This window comes from Lingula anatina, chromosome 5 (genome assembly GCF_051362555.1).
Source record: "Lingula anatina isolate TDL-2025a chromosome 5, LinAna3.0, whole genome shotgun sequence".
NCBI classification, from domain to species: domain Eukaryota; kingdom Metazoa; phylum Brachiopoda; class Lingulata; order Lingulida; family Lingulidae; genus Lingula; species Lingula anatina.
The window spans coordinates 5026820-5045615 of NC_141771.1; the positions used below are offsets into that span (position 1 = coordinate 5026820).

Sequence of the window (18796 nt, forward strand, 5' to 3'; positions counted from 1 at the left end):
CTGTCTGGGATCTTGAATAGAGCACTTGTTATATAGAGGGGGCTTCCCCTAAAAGGTGTGTCTGTAATGGGACTGTTTGATTGGTTGATTGTACCTGGAGGAGTGTCTGGCATTCTGTCCGTGTATTGGATAATGGAGAGAGGTGTGTTTTGTTTATTTATTGGTTGAGGGAAAACCGCAAAAAATGTCATCTGCTATAGACATGCATTTCATCATGGCTTAAGCTCTCTCTCTCTCTCTCTCTCTCTCTCTCTCTCTCTCTCTCTCTCTCTCTCTCTCTCTCTCTCTCAATAATTGAATACAAGTTTTATAGATATAAATATTGAAGTGTTTGCCATGAACCATCTGATGTTTCTAATACCCCCCCTCCCCCCCCCCAAAAAAAAAAAAAGATAAAAAGCCTTCCTCCTGTGGTTTTCAGTGTTAATTGCTGCCCTTTACATCCTGCTCTCAGCCAGTTGTAGAGCTGTGTTATTTTCAAGGCGGTAGTTTCAGTGGATTAACCAGGTGCTCAGATGTACTACCTGTATGACATTTCACTGCATTATTATAGCAGCAAAGATATGCCAGAAGTTTGCATAATTGACCCAGTTTTATAATCATCTGGTGGTACCCACAGCTTGAATAAGTTTCTGGTGAAGATTAAAAAGGTGCTGATATAGCAGCTAAAAAAAAAAAGAAAAGCAAAAAGAGAGTGTTCTGGTAATATTGGTATGATTTAAAGAAATGCTAATTGCTACTGTTGGCCAGGTACTTGCAGATATTTTTCATATATACTCTGAAGTTGACTGTGCATAGCATCTTATTGCAGCAGTGCAAATGTGATGGGCTTTGTCATTTAGTGTTTAATATTCCCGTGTGCGTGCAGCAAGTCGCGTACCAAAACTTTTTTTTTGCTTGTCTATTTGTATTAATTGTCTTTGAAATATTCACGAAGGTGCTTGTAGAATGGGTTTTCTATATTATTTTCAGGCAGAGACTTTGGCTTGTAGCCAATAGTGTTGACTGTAGAGTTATTCTTTGATTACATGAATGCACATGTTGATGCATGCATACACGTACATTGCACATGTTCTGTACGAAGGATTACCAAGTTTCTTTTGGTACAACATTTATAAATATTAAATATGATAATTTCGATTTTCAGCATTTTGTTTTACATAGAGTTACTGCTGGCAAATTAAAAAAAAAAAAGTGTACAAACACCATACAGTGACGTGACAAAAATACACTGACAGCCAACAGTGACAGTGTGCGAAACCAGTGAATTGAGATGGCATGTCTGTAAAAATGAGATATTTTGTATTACATGTTTTATGCATGAATGCTAAATGTTTGTCTGTGTGCAAAGATGTCTTGTGCACAGTGTGTCTGAGTGCATGTGAAAAACTGTAAAATGAACTTGTTTGTGATTTTCTTATTGTGAAGTTTCAACTGGGTCATTTCACAAAAAAGTAAAGGCTTCAGTCACACATTTTTGCAATAATTATGGACATGCACTGTTACTTTCATCGATTCATATTATAGTACTGCCCAATATGGAAAGAGAGCAATAATTGAAATGATATAAAACAGTTAAGCAAAATATTACCCAACGTGTGTGTTACAGACACAATTCAAATGTTCACTTTTGGTGGAATGATCCGGTTAAGACATTTTGAAGTGTCCAGCAGCATCAGCAGCAGCAATATCAATCAAGATTCAAATCTTAAATCATTTTAACAAAAACTGATATACTTCACTCCTATGATTAGGCAAAACTGAAAACAAAGTGCTGCTCAATAAATATGTACAGTACTTGTATCATTTTGTTAGACTACATGATCGCTTGTTTAATTCTTCAAATCAGGTGATCATGAGTCAGCTTGAGTTCACCATTTATGCTTCACAAATTTTGCCCATAACAAATTTATAGATAAATGGATTTATTTTGTAAAACACTTCTTATGTACAAATGTATTTGATATATATCATATTTTTTGGTCAGATGTTTGTGAAATTTTTCATGAAATGTGTAATTTAAAGGGGAAACATTGAGTTGAAATTGTTGATTAAATCTTTGTCACATAATTGCAGAACCTGTACCGTATATTTATTGTTTGATGATCAGTGTTCATCCATACAGGCAAATTCAACCCTAGCTACATTTAAAGCTGTGCCAATGGCAGTAGTGCTATAGCTACGACATAATGCATATTTAAGCACCTGCATTAAGTCACAGGTGAATCATCACAATATTGACTTAAGGAACAGCTTTTATCAAAGGAACAATCTGATATATAATTATATGCATCAGGTGTTGTGCTCGAATATGGAATGGACATCAAAGTAATTGGCCACCATTTTCTGATCCAAAAGATTTTTTTTGGAGAGCATTACTGCTGTTTTGAGGAATGGCAAATAAAGCTGTGGCAGCACGGTTTTAGACGTAACAAACTGCACGGTTGTCATGGCAATGGGTGCCCACGCATTGAGACTACTTTGCTTGACATTCTCTGGGTAGGAAAGACCAACATTTTCCTGATACCTTGTTACATCGTTGCAAGGGAGTCAGAAGCAAAGACAGTGCGCCTTGTTTTTTACAAGAGCATTAGAAAAAGGATCAAACTTCAACAGCTAAAACTGTTCCAGAGATGACCCTGAAACTGTAACCATATTGGAAAGTAATTGCAAGGGAGAAATAGCCGTCTGTGTTCAGTTCCTTCCTGCCAGAAACAGGTGCTCCCAAAACTGTCATGGAGGACAGATCTGCCAGGTTAGCGCCAGTTCATCTGGGCACAACACCCCCTAGGGAGCAGTATATATCAGGTGCTATGTCTGGACTCCAGCAAGTTAAGGGAGAGTCTGTCCCGGGGAGTGGACCCCAACAACACCATAATGCCACTCCTGCAAAAGATGGAGAGGCTTCCGTCAATGTTAAACCACTGGCCCAAGACTCGCCAGGAAAAAGGAGAGGACTTACGTTGCCGAAAGATAGGCCATTTTTGCCACACCAGTATCTCTCCTTGACCTCATTACCTGCAACCCCGCCAAGGTCGCCGAGGCTGGGCCATTGCTCCTCTCAAAAATCTTGGACCACTTCACTCACTGTTGACTGCGGGGGATCAGGGCCAAGCTCCCCGAAAGACCAGTGCTCCCCCAAGCGGCTTTTGTTGTTGAATGCACTGAACATAAGTCCACCACATAGCGAGAGCAACAGTCCCTCACCAACTTCGGGGAGAAATTCGCCCAAAGAGACGAGAAGCAAAGGGATTAATTCCCCTAAGAGTCGTTTTCACTTCAAGTATAACTGGAGGTGTAAGTCTGTAAAGGGTCTTTAGTTTATGTCACATTTGAAAAGGTAATTTGATAGCATTTTAACTCCCATCTTAATAGAAATTGATGTAGCTGATCGGTTTAGTTCTTTTATGGAAAAAATAAAAGATTTGATTTCATACAATGGGTGACATTTAGAAAAATACCAATGAAATTGAATATGACAGTTATCCCATGGAAGTACCCCATTGAATGTGAGATAGAGGTTAGACAAAGAAATATGGAAATAAAAGCATCCATGTGCTATTACCTTTGAGTGCAGCTGATGTAACGACAAACCTTATCACATTAAACAGTTCATTTTGCCAAGCCACTGAGCTATGGATCTAGGTAAAGCAGGAAGCTGGCATATTGCAGCATCAATTTCAGGAAGTTAGCTTATTGCAGCACCAATTTGTGAGTGATGAGTTTTTGTTATGTGTTTGACTTCTAATGCAGCTGGCCTAGTGCCATGTGTATAACATGGCCAGCTGATACCATGACTGAGATCTTATTTTGTAGGAATTGGCACTTAAAATGCAGGCTGCAACAAATGTTGCCATGTACTACGTATTCTGTGTAACAGTCATATTGTGACTGGTTAGTAAGTAAATGGTTCCATAACTGCGCTGTTGCTGTTGTTGTTGCTGCTGCTGATGCTGTTTTATTGTCATTAATGTAAATGTGAACAATTGTTGCAAATGATGTGATTTGTATGAGAGTGCTTGTTTGTCTTCGTTTGAATATTTGTTTCAGTTTATATATATATATATATATGTGAGTGAATGATAAACAATACTTGTTGGTCTTAAATACTCTTACTATTTTTTTTTAATGTGAAGTGAAAATATTAGGGTAAAAATTGTATTATTTGCTGGAATAGATATGGGTGATTTAATCTTCACATATTTAAATGATGACAGCGCCCTCTATCCTTTTGTAGCTATATCACTAAAGAACTACACAGGGCTTGAGGCCAGCAGAGTGCCAGGGAACAATGCGGGCGCGGTTCATGGGCGGAGGTCACTCAGCGGCTCCGTCAGCCTGGACAGCACGGGCGGACAGAGGCTCCATGTACATAGCCCTAAACGGGTGAGTGTAGTAAGTGAAAAACATATTTAAGGAGTTGTAAGCTAGACGTGAAGTGGAGTCACGTGTGCTGTGGGTTTCTCGTGGCTTGAGGAAACATTGTGTGAAGTCCATCACACCATGAATTTCTTAAAGAACAGAGGTACAGTTTCACAAAAGTATGAAAGACTTACAGTTGGTCTTGTTTTAAAGACTGCTTTGATTTTGTATTAATACAAATCATTAGACTATAATGATGATCTACTGTTGAAATTTATAAAACCAAAGCCATTTCTTCTTTTTCATTTTGATTTTGCTTTAGTACAAAGCATTAGACTGAAATGATGATAACAGTGGAATTTCTTAAAGCTTGAGCCATTTCTTTCTTTTCATTGAGAAAAAGATGCTATGGCTACTAATATGCTTCATTTTTAATATTGCACTACCACTAGTACATTTGGTTGATTCTTGAACATAGACTTTTGTTTTTGGCCTCCATGTTAAGACCGGTGTTCAGATCCAAGTTTATTTGTGAAACTTGTCCCATATATATACTGCAGCAACTAGTTTGTCTGCAAAAAAAAAGTCACTGCCTTGTACCTCTGGCTGCACACTACGTGTTCATCCTGTTGGACTGCTTGGATCGTGCACTCTTCACTAGGTTAAAGGAATGAATTCATTATGGTAGAAAAATGTGCATTTCACATGAACCTTGGTGACTTGCATTCTTCCTATATTACAAGGAGTTAGGGTCATGCGTTTCATCCTACTATCATGACATGTTCTATTCGACAGAAGCTAATACTTGGTACTAGTGGAAGACTGCATTCCCATTAACCCATCGTACTAGCTGGATTGATCTAATTTTGCTTCTCACCCAAGTGCTTACTTGTAATCAGCTTAATTGTCTGGCACCTCCCCTTGAGTAACTAGAAGGTAATAGACTATCATTAATTACCCTCTAGCAGCTTGAATAGGCATGCCAGACATTTAAGCCGCTTACACTGAATGCGATTTAGTAAGAGTGAGATAGATCCAGGTAGTGCAGTAGGTTTATAGGAACTCTCCCTAAGCCAACAAAGGCAAAAGTCTCTCTCTTGCACTTCTGGTGAAGCGCTTCAAAAGATTCTCTTCTGCCATAAACTTTATTCTGTTGAAGTGTTGATTAGAAAAGTGTGGTTTAAAATTGTTTTAAAAGAAAATCTACCTATTCATGTTTGATCTTTATATATTGTTATATAATTATCAATTTATGCATACCAGTTTCATTTGCATTTTGTAAGTGGTAAATCTGTTTTACTTTTTGCTGAGTTTACTTTAGCAGTGGCAAGGATTTCAAATGAACAGACAACAGTCTGACCTCAAGTGCAGTTTGTTATTATTGTAGCAAATATAGATGCCCTGATATGACCTGTGTAGAAAAGCTGATATTTTTGTAACCCCTTCCTGGAGATAATGGTATTGATTTATAATGTATTAGTGGAGCATCTCTTTTTTTTAATGAAAAATACGAATGCCATTTAAATGTCCCCGTGTCTAGTGATGTATGGTAGTTGATTAAAACTTCAAACAAAACTGAAAAGGAAAATTCTCAATGCATTTTTTTTTTTTTTTTGACAGATTGAAAACATGCTTTTCTACTTCTTTCAGCACTATAGTGTCGATGATACCATTGAACCAATGGAAATGGGAGAAGAGGGTAAGTGCGGGTACAAAGTTAGTGATTGGTAGAAAGGTGACCATTTATTGATATTTAGTATATTATAAACAATTTAGAGAGTTTTTTAGTCTTCATATAGACTTTGGAAGCATATGCTATAATTCTACATAACCTTGGTCACATTTTCACCATGTTTTCATTTACGACTGGAAATCCACTCGGAGAGTGCAGGCCTCTGCTAAGGCAGCTCATTCCTCATTACCAATTAAAATTATGTTAATGGACCACCACCATAATGTATTTGGTGGTAAGTTAGCTCATACCTGGCCTATCCTGAAAATTTTATCATAATTTGTTCACAACTTATTGAGTTAAACTGTTAATTTACAAACCAACAAAGGTGAAAGCATAACCTTCTTGACAGAGGTGCCAATTGTGAACTCTGTACAGGTAAAACAGGTGTCTGTATGTCACTTCTGCCTGTTATGTAATGACTGATGACGGTGGCAGCAGTGGTTAAAATGACAGTGATGGATGACCCTACGATAGGGATGCACAGATTACACAATACACAGCCATTGAGAGATGAAACGGAATTCTTCATTTTGTCTTCTTTTTTTTTTTTTTTTTCTGTAGACGAAGAGATGAATTTTGCTTCCTTCATGAGAGCTCACAAGTGCTACGACCTAATTCCCACCAGTTCCAAACTTGTGGTCTTTGACACACAGCTGGGCGTAAGTAGGGGAGGGGAATGGCCTTAAAGTATCCACTTCACATTTTGACTTGTGTGGTTTATGCAATACTGATTACATTATTCTAGTAAGGCACACTGAATTGATAACGGCATAGTCGGGCAATTAGCCATTTATGCAATGTGTTGTATAAAGCAAGTTGACTTCTACAAACTTGTTGCATTGTCTTTGTGAAGGTATATCAATGTCAGTTATATTAGATTTCCAAAGGGTAGAATTTTCTGTATTGAATCAAAAACTAGTACTACATACACTTGATTGTATGAAATAGTTACTATTGTCCTGCATTCAGAGCCTCTTATGTAAGCAGTCAGCAACAAATTCACAATGTAATCATGAACACAATGACTTAACCATGGTGGCACTAGGTCATCAGCATTTCACTGTTGACAATTTTGTTTTTGTCTTCAGGTGAAGAAGGCGTTCTTCGCCCTGGTTTACAATGGCGTCAGAGCGGCACCACTGTGGGACAGCTCGAAGCAGGACTACGTGGGCATGCTGACCATTACAGATTTCATCAATATTCTACAGAAATACTACAAATCACCATTGGTACGTAGCAGCAGTGACAGCGCCAACATTTTGGTTGACTGCGGTTTGGTACTTTTTTTTTGCACAGCATGAAAGTGATATTGTGATTACTGTCACTCTTTGTCACAAAAAGTCCTGGCAAACTGCTCTGTGGAACTAAACTGGTTCATTTTCTGAAGTTGTATTAATTATATTATATTATTTATTAGTTTATTTTGATTGTGACCTTTTGTAAGTTGGGGTTGATTTTGATGACAGTTTTGCAGTGGTTAGCATTTGAACAAACATTTCCACAACTTTTTTTTTTTTTTTCATTTTGATCATTATTCTGCCAACCATTAACTGCTATTTTGCTGATTTTTTAATTAATGGGGAAGTGAATGTCATACTTAAATTTAAAAAAAAAAAAATCAAATCCAGTCCAATTGAACCAAGTCAATCCTAAACTATCATTTTTTATCTTGATTTTTGTGAAAAAAAATATGTGTGCTATCTCTAACTACCTAAAGTTCTGCTATGTGGTAACCTTGCCAGTTTAACTGCCAATTTCAGATATGGGACTTGGGGGTTTTGCTAAAGCTTTTCTGATTGGTCAGGGGTACCAGGTTGTTAATGGTTAAGAATGGGATGTCAGAACATTCCCACAGGTTGCCTTACCTTGTTGTATTTAGTTATCCCATAAGATCAGCCCAGACATCATAGGTGTGGTATCAATCCTTGTGTACCTTGTGGCCCCTTTGGATGTACCCTGAGAACATACAGATGAATATAACCTGTCATTTAAGTAAAGTTTGTATCTGCAGGTTGAAATGGCCCACATTTCTGGTTGCACATGTTCTTATTCCAAACCACCCCCTCTCCCCCCGCCTCCACCCCTCAAGTATACAATTGGGGGTATACACAGCATCTGAAAGGAGTCTGAAGTTCTCTCTGTGTGATGAGCCTTACATAGAGCCTCACAAATGTGTTTTCAAGCACTTTTCACTGTGAAACATACTGAAACAGCACCTGTCTATCCAAATTATCTATTTTGAAGCATGCATTTGAAGTCGGAAAAAAAAGTGGCGTAAATAGAGACATTTTACTGCAAATGTAAATCAATTATTTTATGAAAAAAATTCAAAGCAATCTGGTAAAAAAACTTTACAAAATAATAAATTGCATGTATTACCTACATTGAAAACAAGTGTGAATGTGGTGGAGGTCATTGTTCAAGGTCATAGCATGAGATCAAAGGTCAAGGTCATAGGAGGTCAAGGTCAAAGCATGGGGGTCATAGTGGTTATGACATTTAATCCCCACCTCTTACCCTTTTCATTAGTGTAGCACAAAACAGATATAGTGGCATTGGGATAAGGATGCATAGATACTGATATTTGTTCATTGGTATATAGATGAGTGAAGCCCTCCTGAATTATGATGATTTAAATATCTTTATATTATGAGATGTATGTGATTGGCATATTCATTATAAGAATGTTTTGATTGTATTGGTCTACAAAGTTATTTTAATCAACACTGTAGTTTTTTGCAGCTGTAGTTATGAAATGTTATGACGTAATATTTGTTAAGAGTTTAGAAGAGAGAGGTGGGATAATTTTCAGTGGCAGGAGAGTGGAGAGATGGCCTTTTTTTTTTTTTTTAAACAAGGAGTTTGAGTTCATATGAACTCTCTGTTTATTTGTAGTTGGCCGGTACAGAGAAAGAGGAGACTTCACAGAAGTCTTTGAATAACTATTGGGTGAGATTTTGGTTCCTCTTTTTTTGCCTCTAATCCTTATCTACTCCCACACACTAGCAAACGCACATATTAAAGTATGTGTGTATGTCTACATATATATATATGAATGTGCAGTTGTAAATATTTTTATATAGGCATGTAGATCTTTTTTTGCCATTTTTATATTATATATATTGTGATTTTTATGCCATCTGGGATTGAGATATCTGTGTATGCATGAACTTGTCTGTACGTCGTGCATCATTCTAGCCAGTTTTTTTTTTTTTTTTTTTTTTTGTAATCACATTTCGTGGACCGTGAATGTAGCACGATATACCATCATGCATCACTCCCCCTCCAGGAAATGCCAGTTGTCATTTGAATCGGTGTTGAATTTTTTGCTTTGCTTTTCTTTTGGGAACAATTACCTTACTGTCGCGTTGACCTATTTTATCTTGACCTCTCTTTTTTTGTGCATTATTAACAGTGATAGGCTAATTGGTAGTTTTAGTAATTAACACATTGCAGTATTGGTGCAATATTGTCTGCATGCATGTCTCTGAAATTACCAGCTTTGATGCGGGTCTGAACTTTACTCAGTGATCTTATATATTTTTCTTTTATGTCATTTCATTTAGTGCTAAAATGTCTCCTTTTGTCTAATTTTAAATATTTGTTAATCTAGAAACAGGGCAATTCATGTGGTAATTATATATGAATGGAGTAATTGTAAACACTTCAGTTTTAGTCCAATAATCAAGTTTGTAGATGATAAAAAAAAACATGATTGATTGGTTATAATAGATGAACCCACCTGGACTTTGACCTCCTGGCAATCTTGGCTTCTCTTTCGGAAGCAAAATCGAGATCAACAAAAAAAATGGTTCCTTCAAAATAAAGCAATCTACCATATTTGTGTGTGGATTATTGTATTATGAAGCAATGGGATATATAATCTGATGGGATTCCAGTCTTAATTACTGCAAAGTGCATGAAATGGAACTGTCACCAGCACCATGTGATATTGTTGACAGCACACATACGTAGTCTGCATGGTTAATTAGACTATTCCTCAGGAAGAGGATATTTGATTGGTTGCATGACATGAGAGCACATACCTGATTGGTCACTTGATTTGGAAAAAGTCGTTGCAATTGGTTGAGTAGTGGGCAGTTGTCACACGATAAGGCAGATGTTTCTTTGTTGGCTGCATTTTTTTTTTTTTCTTTTTTAACGTTGCTTAACATAAATGGCTGTTTTTTTTTAAGCAAGATCAAAATGAATTTTTTCATTGACTGAAAAAGTCAATTTCTGGAAAGTTGATAGGGGGATTTGCATTTCTTTTCGTGTAAGATAATTGTGCTGTTGGTGCCAACAGGTTTTGGATAATTTTTGATTCAATCTGTACCTTAAAACATGGAATTTGTCAGTATATGTGGTGTAGCTCATACCAAAGTGAGAAAGCAAGGGAAGAAAATCTTGGTATTTGTGGGGAACCTTGTAGAAATTGACTAATTTGCCTCTTTATATATTATGCTTATAATTTGGCTGGGGGTGGGGGAAGGTGGCTTATACTCTGTTTTGTCTCGCTTGCAGTCCAAACTGTGTCTGCCTGCATGGGTAGAGGATTTTCAGAGACCAATTTTTTTTTTTTTTTTTTTTTCAGAAATATTAATTTGTTGATAAAAAATAAAAGTTGATTTTTTAAGTCACTATATTTCTCCTACTAACTTGCTTATATATATATATATATATATATATATATATATATATATATATATATCGTTTATTGTTGTTCTTAGTAAAAGGTTTTAGGCATTCATTGTTAATTCTTTCATATCTTTTTGAAAACCTAGATGTTCATTAGGGAAATGGTATTCTATTTTCCAAAGTGATTGTAGTCCAGGGATTTGTTTATAGAGCAGCAGTTTTTTGTGCCAATACAACAATGACTCAATTTTTTCCAATGGACAAAAATTATCATTTAGATACATAATTTTGGATTCTTAAGAATTCTATTTCTATGTAGCATTTGTGGTGTTTTTACTTCATAGGATAGAACTCTATGGTAGCCTGCTTTTCAATATTGTAGCTACCACTCAATAGGAATCATCATTTTTAGAATTGATAACTTTAAAACTTACAGTATCTGTAGAATTTTACAGTTTTCCTCCCATTGAAAAGAGTCATTACTGTAGAAAGTTGGGTTTTCAGCTTTTAAAGAACATGCTTCATATATGGAACAGGAGCCATTTTGAGTTATGTCCTATTTTCATCTTCTATTTTGTTTTCACAGGTCAAGATGGATGAACTAGAAGAGCACAAAATTGCCACGTGGAGAGGTAGGTGTCGGCCTTGGTACCCTCTCCCACCTTACACACCTCACTTCAGGAAACTAGGGCTTGATTGCAGTTCCCCAATACCACCGTGTTCTTTACTGGATTTTGTATCCGATTCACAGTTGATTACAATGAAATTTGCTTCCTGATGAACACGCACAAACACACACATACACACGCACACACACACATGCACATTCCTGTCTCATTATCAGATAAAGTTGCATTCAAGTGGCATGAATAGGATCGATATACACATATATTGCAATATTGTTTGTATGCCCTTGCAGATGCACTCCAAGACCGGCACAAACCACTGGTGACCATTACGCCCGATGAGAGTCTGTTTGACGCCATAAAGGCACTGATCAGCCATCGAGTTCATCGTCTGCCTGTTGTGGAGGCGAATACAGGAAACGCTCTATACATTCTCACACACAAGAGGATACTACGATTTCTCTCAATTTTTGTAAGTGTTTAAATGGGTTTTTTTTTTATCATTTATTTATTTATCTTTTTGTTGACATAACAAATGAAACCCACTTATATTTTAATATTCCAGTATCAAGAGAAAGTATTTCATCGGTATTTTGTCTCTGAATTAATTGCTATTTAGGTATGATGTTTATGTCTTAGCATTAAATGTTATTTATGACTGGTTTTGTTGTGGTATTAAATGGAATTTATATCTGATGTTGAAAATTAATGATATTTATGCCCCGTGTTGTAGTATTCCGACATTCTTCAACCTGGATGGATGAGGAGGTCACTCGGTGAGCTCAAAATAGGAACCTACGAAAACATAGCAACCGTGAGTACTGTTTTTGGGTTTGTTATTTAAATCATTATTATATTCTGTGGCACTTAAATTTATCACAGTGACTCAGACCTATAACTGCATCTGTTGGTTATTATTGTTAATGATGGTTTAAAACTGGCCTCACTAAAATGTGTATCTTCAGTCAGAGGGCATGGTATTGCTAGGCCTAAAGGTTTAATGCTAGGCCTTAATGATATGAGTTTCTTCATTCCTGCCAAATATTTCAGGCTACTTATGAAACCCCTATCATCAAGGCCTTGAACACGTTCGTGGAGCGGCGGGTCTCGGCGTTGCCTGTGGTAGACAAGGACGGCAAAGTGATAGACATATATGCAAAGTTTGATGTCATTGTGAGTAGATCTTCTTTTGAATGATTTTATGTGGTACAGATTAATATTCAATTGGTGTGCCGCTATCCTTAACTGCCTATTTCACTTGATGCAAGAAATAGACCTGGTTGCATTATTGGGTAATTTCTTTCCTTGTTAATTGAGTATGGTGATGGAAGTTTTCAAAGGTGTTTCCTGGCATTTGAATTTTATTATTGTCAATAACACATTAGTCCTAAATGAATGAATCTCTTTTGATTTGACCTTCCTTGCTGTATTGACTTACTGTTCATGTTGTTGATTGTGCCTGTTTCAGAACCTGGCAGCAGAGAAGTCATATAACAATTTAGAAGTCTCCATAGCAGATGCTTTGAAACATAGAAAGACGGTAAGAGACTTTGTCTACTACTGAAACTTAGAAAAAAAAACATTTGCCATTGTAGATTTTTAGCGGGATACTTATGGAATGTGTTCTATAGAAAAGACAATTGTGGTAAGGAAATAATCATAAATTACAGTAAGGGCATAATGATTAGGCTGAAACATACTGACCTCATTTCTTTGTAAACTCCACTATGATTTTAAATAATAATGCCATCTTTATGTAATGCTTATGTTGTAATGCTGGATAACAGCTGTAGATGTAGGTGTTTTATGAACACAAGGGACATGTTGACTAAGAAAAAGAAAATTGTTTTTAGAAAATTATCATATAAAGCACCTTGTGTATGTGTTCATGCATGCACATTCATACACTTAATCTTACGAAAACCTGTCTTTCACAGCCTCACAGCCCCAACAACAAGCACGTGTACACGTGTATGCCCAGCGAGAGTCTGACCACGATCATAGAGAGGGTCGTCAAGGCGGAGGTTCACCGGCTAATTGTTGTTGATGATGATGAAAAATGTGTAGGTGTTGTGTCGCTGTCAGACATTTTGGATTATCTGGTACTCAGGCCTACGGGTATAGGAAAGTATGGTAAGTTTTTTTCAACCGTGATGTGTTATTTTAACACATTGAAATGCATGATTTATATCTGTGTATTTTTTATCTATAAAACCACCATTGTCCTTATGAAGAGCCTGCTTAAAGAGGGTACTTCAATTGAATTCAATTGAAACAAATAATGTGATCATACTTGACAGATGATAACTATATTGCAAGGATTTTATTACAATTAACACTAAAAAAAAAACTCCTGAATCTAATCCAGACTCCAATTATTTGTCCGTTTCAGCGGAGAAGAACGGCCTTACCAAGACAGCCCCAAGTGGTAGCAGCGACCAGAGCGCAGACACCAACCTTGACCAACTGCCTAGTGACCCTATGATGACGGCCCAGGCATGACGCTGACCCCAGGGGGGGTCAGACAGGCCTGGCTGTGAGGGGTTTACAACCATTTAAACCACACACTAACACATACATTTATGTACTAGGGGAGTTGGCGCTGAAGAGGAAGCGACTTTATGGCAATTTGTGGTGACTGGTGAACGCCAGGGGATCGGACGAGAGATTTTAATTTACGCTGGGTGCAAGCGACCCAATTTAACACCACACAGACAGTGGGTGATTACATACCAGATGAGACGAGGATGAATGCTCTTGATCTGCAAATGAATGTTTTCTGGCATCTGAAATTGAACAATTAAGTCCGTGAAACATCCCAGTGCACACACTACCTGCAAAATATGACAGGGTTTAATGACATTCTGCAGGATAGCTAGTGATGGTAGAGACCACGTTTCATTTTACATAACCAAACACTGTGTTATAGAATGAATTGGAGGAGATGAGGAATGTACGGAATGACAGGAGGTCATACGTAAAAAAAGCACCTTCATTGGCACAGCTTACCAGATGGAAGATTTAAGCGTGCCTATATTCAGGATTCAGAAGGAAAGACAAATGGGTTGTGACAGTTTAATTAACGCAGTGAGTTTGGTGGAAATAAAGCATGGCATATGGTCTCCAAATAGGAAACATTTAGGAAGGCATCTGCACACCATGGAAAGTTGTGTCAGTAAAATTGGAATACTGTCTGCCAGTAAAATTCTTCAATAAAACATTGGAAGGACACTTGTGAATCAATGTCAAACTGATAATGCTGTGGCAGGCAAAATTTTTAAATAATGGATTTAAATAATTGATAACATGGGCAGTTTGTAGTTTTTGAAATAGACGTTTCTATGAATGTGATTGGAATTGGTGAAATGCAGGTCCCAGTGTGGCCTGTTTTCAGGTCTGAACACTCGGCATGGAAGTTTGTCACCTGCAAGCGAGACGCACGAAAATTCTTACCATGTTTGTGCAGTTTGGTTGGTATACAAAGCTGGCCTGCAACAATGCACCTTAGTGGAAGGTGTTGCCATGACAACAGCAACCACGGTAACAGTAAAATCCTCAGTAACAGTAAAATCCTGTAGTTCCTGTTGACAGGAGTGATTACCGGGTGCTCACTTTAAACAAGGTCTGTTTACCTGTTTGGAGACAGTAAATGACTGTGTTAATAGTGATAATTAATAGACAAAATGAATGAAAAAAAAAACATGGGATAGAAAAATGATGGGTGTGGTTTCAGCTTCCTAAACATGACTTTGTCAGCTGAACATGCCACATATACGAACATTTTCAAACCAGTCTCTGAAATGGGGCCTTTGACATTGATATTACCGTAGCAATCATTAGCATGATAATGGTTATAGAATCAATGGAAAGACATAGCTGTTGCCATGGAAATTGTTTCCGAGGGCACTGCAACCAAGGCAACAGAAGTGCCACACCATTCTGAGATCAGGGATAAGAACTGTTCTGACTATTGGCAGTTTTCCGCACTTTGGGAGCCCAAAATATCAATGACCTAAGTGGGGTCCCTGGACCCCTGGCCATATTTTTCCCCTGTTAAATGTGAGAAGCATGGATGTCTCATGCACTTATAAATGGAGAAGTATTTTCATTCGTGTTGCCATAGAATGGCATAATAAAATGTAAAAAAATATATACATATATAATCACAACCAGTAGAGATACCATTTCTTTCATTAATAATTCTGTGTACACAGCAGCTTCGTTGCCAGCAGCTACCACCACTGATTGGACTGCAGTTGGATCTGTACAAAGCAAGAGGCTTGTCTTGAATTGCCTGTCTTGCAAGTCAGTGTCATCTGGAGGTTATTTGGACTGTTCTGTTCCATGCCTAGTTGATCTGCCAAAAGTCATCATGCCTTGCTGTTCACCCATGGATTGTTTTTTCACAGCTGTATGCACTTTTGAGCTCGAAAAATGATGTAAAAAAGGACATATTGACAAACTTGATTCTCCTGAAAGAGGGAAAAGATCAGATAATCTTTTGCCATACCTGAGCAGGATTTATCCACTGATGGATAATTTAGATATTTTACAAATGGGCTCAGTTTCATCCACAAGATAAAAGTGTCCAATGGGGGAGTGTTATCCTTAGGAGGGTGCTATTCAGTGTTGATGAAACTGGGCCCTGATATTTTAAATAGTAAAATTGTACCAGTTTGGAAAAAAAAACTTAAAGAAAAACAGAAAGTTGAAACTCAGACATAGATCTCACTGTTCAGGAGGTAGGGGACTAATCTGCCCAAAGACTTCAGTTAGTTTGATTGTATTCTAGATTATTCCCGTTACGTAAAATGCGGTCTTTTAAAGACGTTTCCAAGTGTCACTCAGTTAACATGTAACAATGTGTTGATTTTGACCTACCAAGGGAAAAAATGTCCCGTGTTTTAAATGGAGGATGTGAAGACTTGACAATGTTTAGTTATGTGTTACGGGAACGAAGGCTTGGGCTTAAGATTTTCTGAAACTGATACGTGTTGAAAGGGAAAGCTGTTCTGCACGATAAAATAACATTTGGCAAGTACCAGGACAGGTTCTGGAAAATGGATGTATGTGGTGTGCATAAGAGCGCTTTGATCACCAGACTTCTGCTACTAGTTATCTTGTCCTCTCCCCCCCCCCCCCCCAACACCCCAATTCCCACTCCCCCAAATCCCCAGTGGAGTAAATCTGTTGCCTATATGTTGTGGGGTTAGACATAATTTGATTGTGTAACACCCTAAGTGTGTTCATGCTTGTGGGGGTTGGTGGCTACTGCAAAGCAGTCGTATACATATATATAAATATATAAATAACAAACCAGAAATGAAGCTGTACATAATATAAATATATACATATAAATATTGAAGTGCTCTCCTGGGTGAAGGGGTTGCATTTAAGGAGTTAAGAAAAAAATCCATAAAAACCTTTTTTTTTTTTTTTTTTTTTTAGTGAAAAGTACTAAGTGTCAAGATTATTTCATGTACAGGTAGCTTCAATGACAAAATGCATGTAGGTTTTTGTGATTTAAGTTAAATGTTGATTACAATTTGTGTGTTTAAACAGACCAATTGAGCTTTCATTCGTTTATTTTTTGCAACTTTTTTTTTCAATGAAAAGCACTGCTGATGATGTCTTCAAACCTAAGTCACCAGCGTTTACCAGTATAGTAGTAGATGGCTCGAAGAGTGATAGGTGATTTTTTGAAAGTGAAGCACAAACTGTGTAATTTGTCTTTGAAAGCTGTGATTTCCTTTCTCTACCAGTAGCATAATATCCACGACACTTCGACTCGGTGAAAGTAGGGATTCAATGCCTTGGCCTACAGCTTGCAGTCAAGGGGTTTTGGCAGCTGCTCTGGTTTAAGTCGGGAGTTGTTGTGCAAGGCAAGGTGTTCAAGTCGTTCTCAGAATACAGGGGTATGATTTTTAACCCGACGTTTCCCCTGAATGTTCCACCTTCCTCTTTATACGAAGTCGTTGAACAGGTAGTTGACTGAATTTTGTGCTATATGTTGAAAAACGTGAAGTGCCGTGGGGTAGGCAGAGTTTTTCCCTCTCCCTGAAGTCTTTGCTGCTCCACCCCTGTATCTGGCGGGTTTAGGCATGTCATCGTCAAGGCTTTTGACGCGAGTAGAAGCACGTGGGGCGATCGATTTGACTTAGCTTTTAGTGCTGTTGACGTCATGACCCACGTGACTGTTGACCTAGTTATAGTCAACCAATCGGATACTGTTGATTGATGTCGGGCAAACCTTCAAAACCTACCCTCGGGAATTAATTGCTTCCACGTGCTACAGTAGACGTAGAGGAAGTCGGTTTTATGTGCCTACGAAAATGGCGAATATATATTACAGGTACACACCCCATTTATTATTATTAATTTTTTTTTTTTTTTTTGGGGGGGGGAGGCGCAGAGCATAATTGCTTGATTAAGAGGAGGTATGAGATATTAGGAGAAATCATTAGGTGTTGACAAATTGGTCGTTTCATTCCCCAATCCCCACAGACTGAATGCATGGTCAAGTTAATAAAATGACTTGGACAGTTATATATCTGAATTGTTTTGAAAAATCTGTACAATGAATGAAATGTTGTCGATTTGACATAACTGCCATGGCGTCCCGACTGTAAGATGGATAAGGTGTTGATTTACTCAAGTGCTCGACATCCTCCTTAGTGCCTCTTCCATTCCTTCATTTGCCATACATACACGTTATTTCAAATGCACCAAACTGAACAGCAGTTAATTTGTGATTTGACTTTATATGTATTGATTCAGTGTCAAAATCATTGGTTGTTAATATTAGCGAAGTGAGAACATGCAATGCGATTGAATTAAATGCGACTCGGCGAGTATGATGTCCATGTATTGGTGTTCATTGAATTGAATTCAAACAATGGCCTTATTACGTCATATACCTTGAGGATATCAACTGACTTGGTAGGGCCAACGTTATTCCCACACCCCTGCCTAAGCCTGAAACGCGTTCAATGAGTTATAAAAAAGTGGACTCCCGTGTCACTGAATAAAAGTTTTATGGTCGTGTGGAGTCCCGATGTGAGACCCTAAAGGGTGGCGCTATACACTAGGTGGGTGTGGAATTGGGAGTTGTGAATTGCTAACATGCTATAGCTATACATATTGTACAAAATGACGACTTCTATTACAACAAGTATGATGAAAAAAATAAAAGTTGTGGTAAACAACTTATTCCAATTGTGTTGTCTTCATTTAATGAAAAAGTTGGTACAGCGTACTTTTAAAAAAATGCGTCATCTAGTCCTGTGTGTGTGACGTCTTCAATGAACAAAAGGCGACCGAGCGACGATAACTTCCTAGAAATTACAACTGAATGATAACCGTGTGCAGTTATTTAGATTACTTGAATAGTTTGTTAATGTTTGAACTTTGATTTTATGCCAGAAAATCACCTGGG

General features: G+C 37.6%; 1 protein-coding gene across 12 annotated transcripts in view; it reads left to right on the forward strand.

Moving 5' to 3' along the window:
• The window catches only part of LOC106170538 (uncharacterized), a 192248-nt gene extending 173678 nt beyond the window's left edge, over positions 1-18570 (forward strand). For 10 of the 12 annotated variants that reach the window (XM_087012706.1, XM_087012703.1, XM_087012702.1 and 7 more), the window contains 12 exons: positions 4238-4395; positions 6013-6061; positions 6659-6756; positions 7186-7326; positions 8993-9046; positions 11322-11367; positions 11655-11833; positions 12095-12175; positions 12412-12534; positions 12830-12901; positions 13299-13494; positions 13754-18570. In XM_087012706.1, the coding sequence (XP_086868832.1) occupies positions 4238-4395; positions 6013-6061; positions 6659-6756; positions 7186-7326; positions 8993-9046; positions 11322-11367; positions 11655-11833; positions 12095-12175; positions 12412-12534; positions 12830-12901; positions 13299-13494; positions 13754-13863 (1307 nt within the window). In that variant the 3' untranslated portion in view covers positions 13864-18570. The remainder of the gene's footprint in view (positions 1-4237; positions 4396-6012; positions 6062-6658; positions 6757-7185; positions 7327-8992; positions 9047-11321; positions 11368-11654; positions 11834-12094; positions 12176-12411; positions 12535-12829; positions 12902-13298; positions 13495-13753) is intronic. The other 2 variants (XM_087012700.1, XM_024077237.2) reach the window with 2 other exon arrangements.
• Positions 18571-18796: the final 226 nt, after the last annotated feature.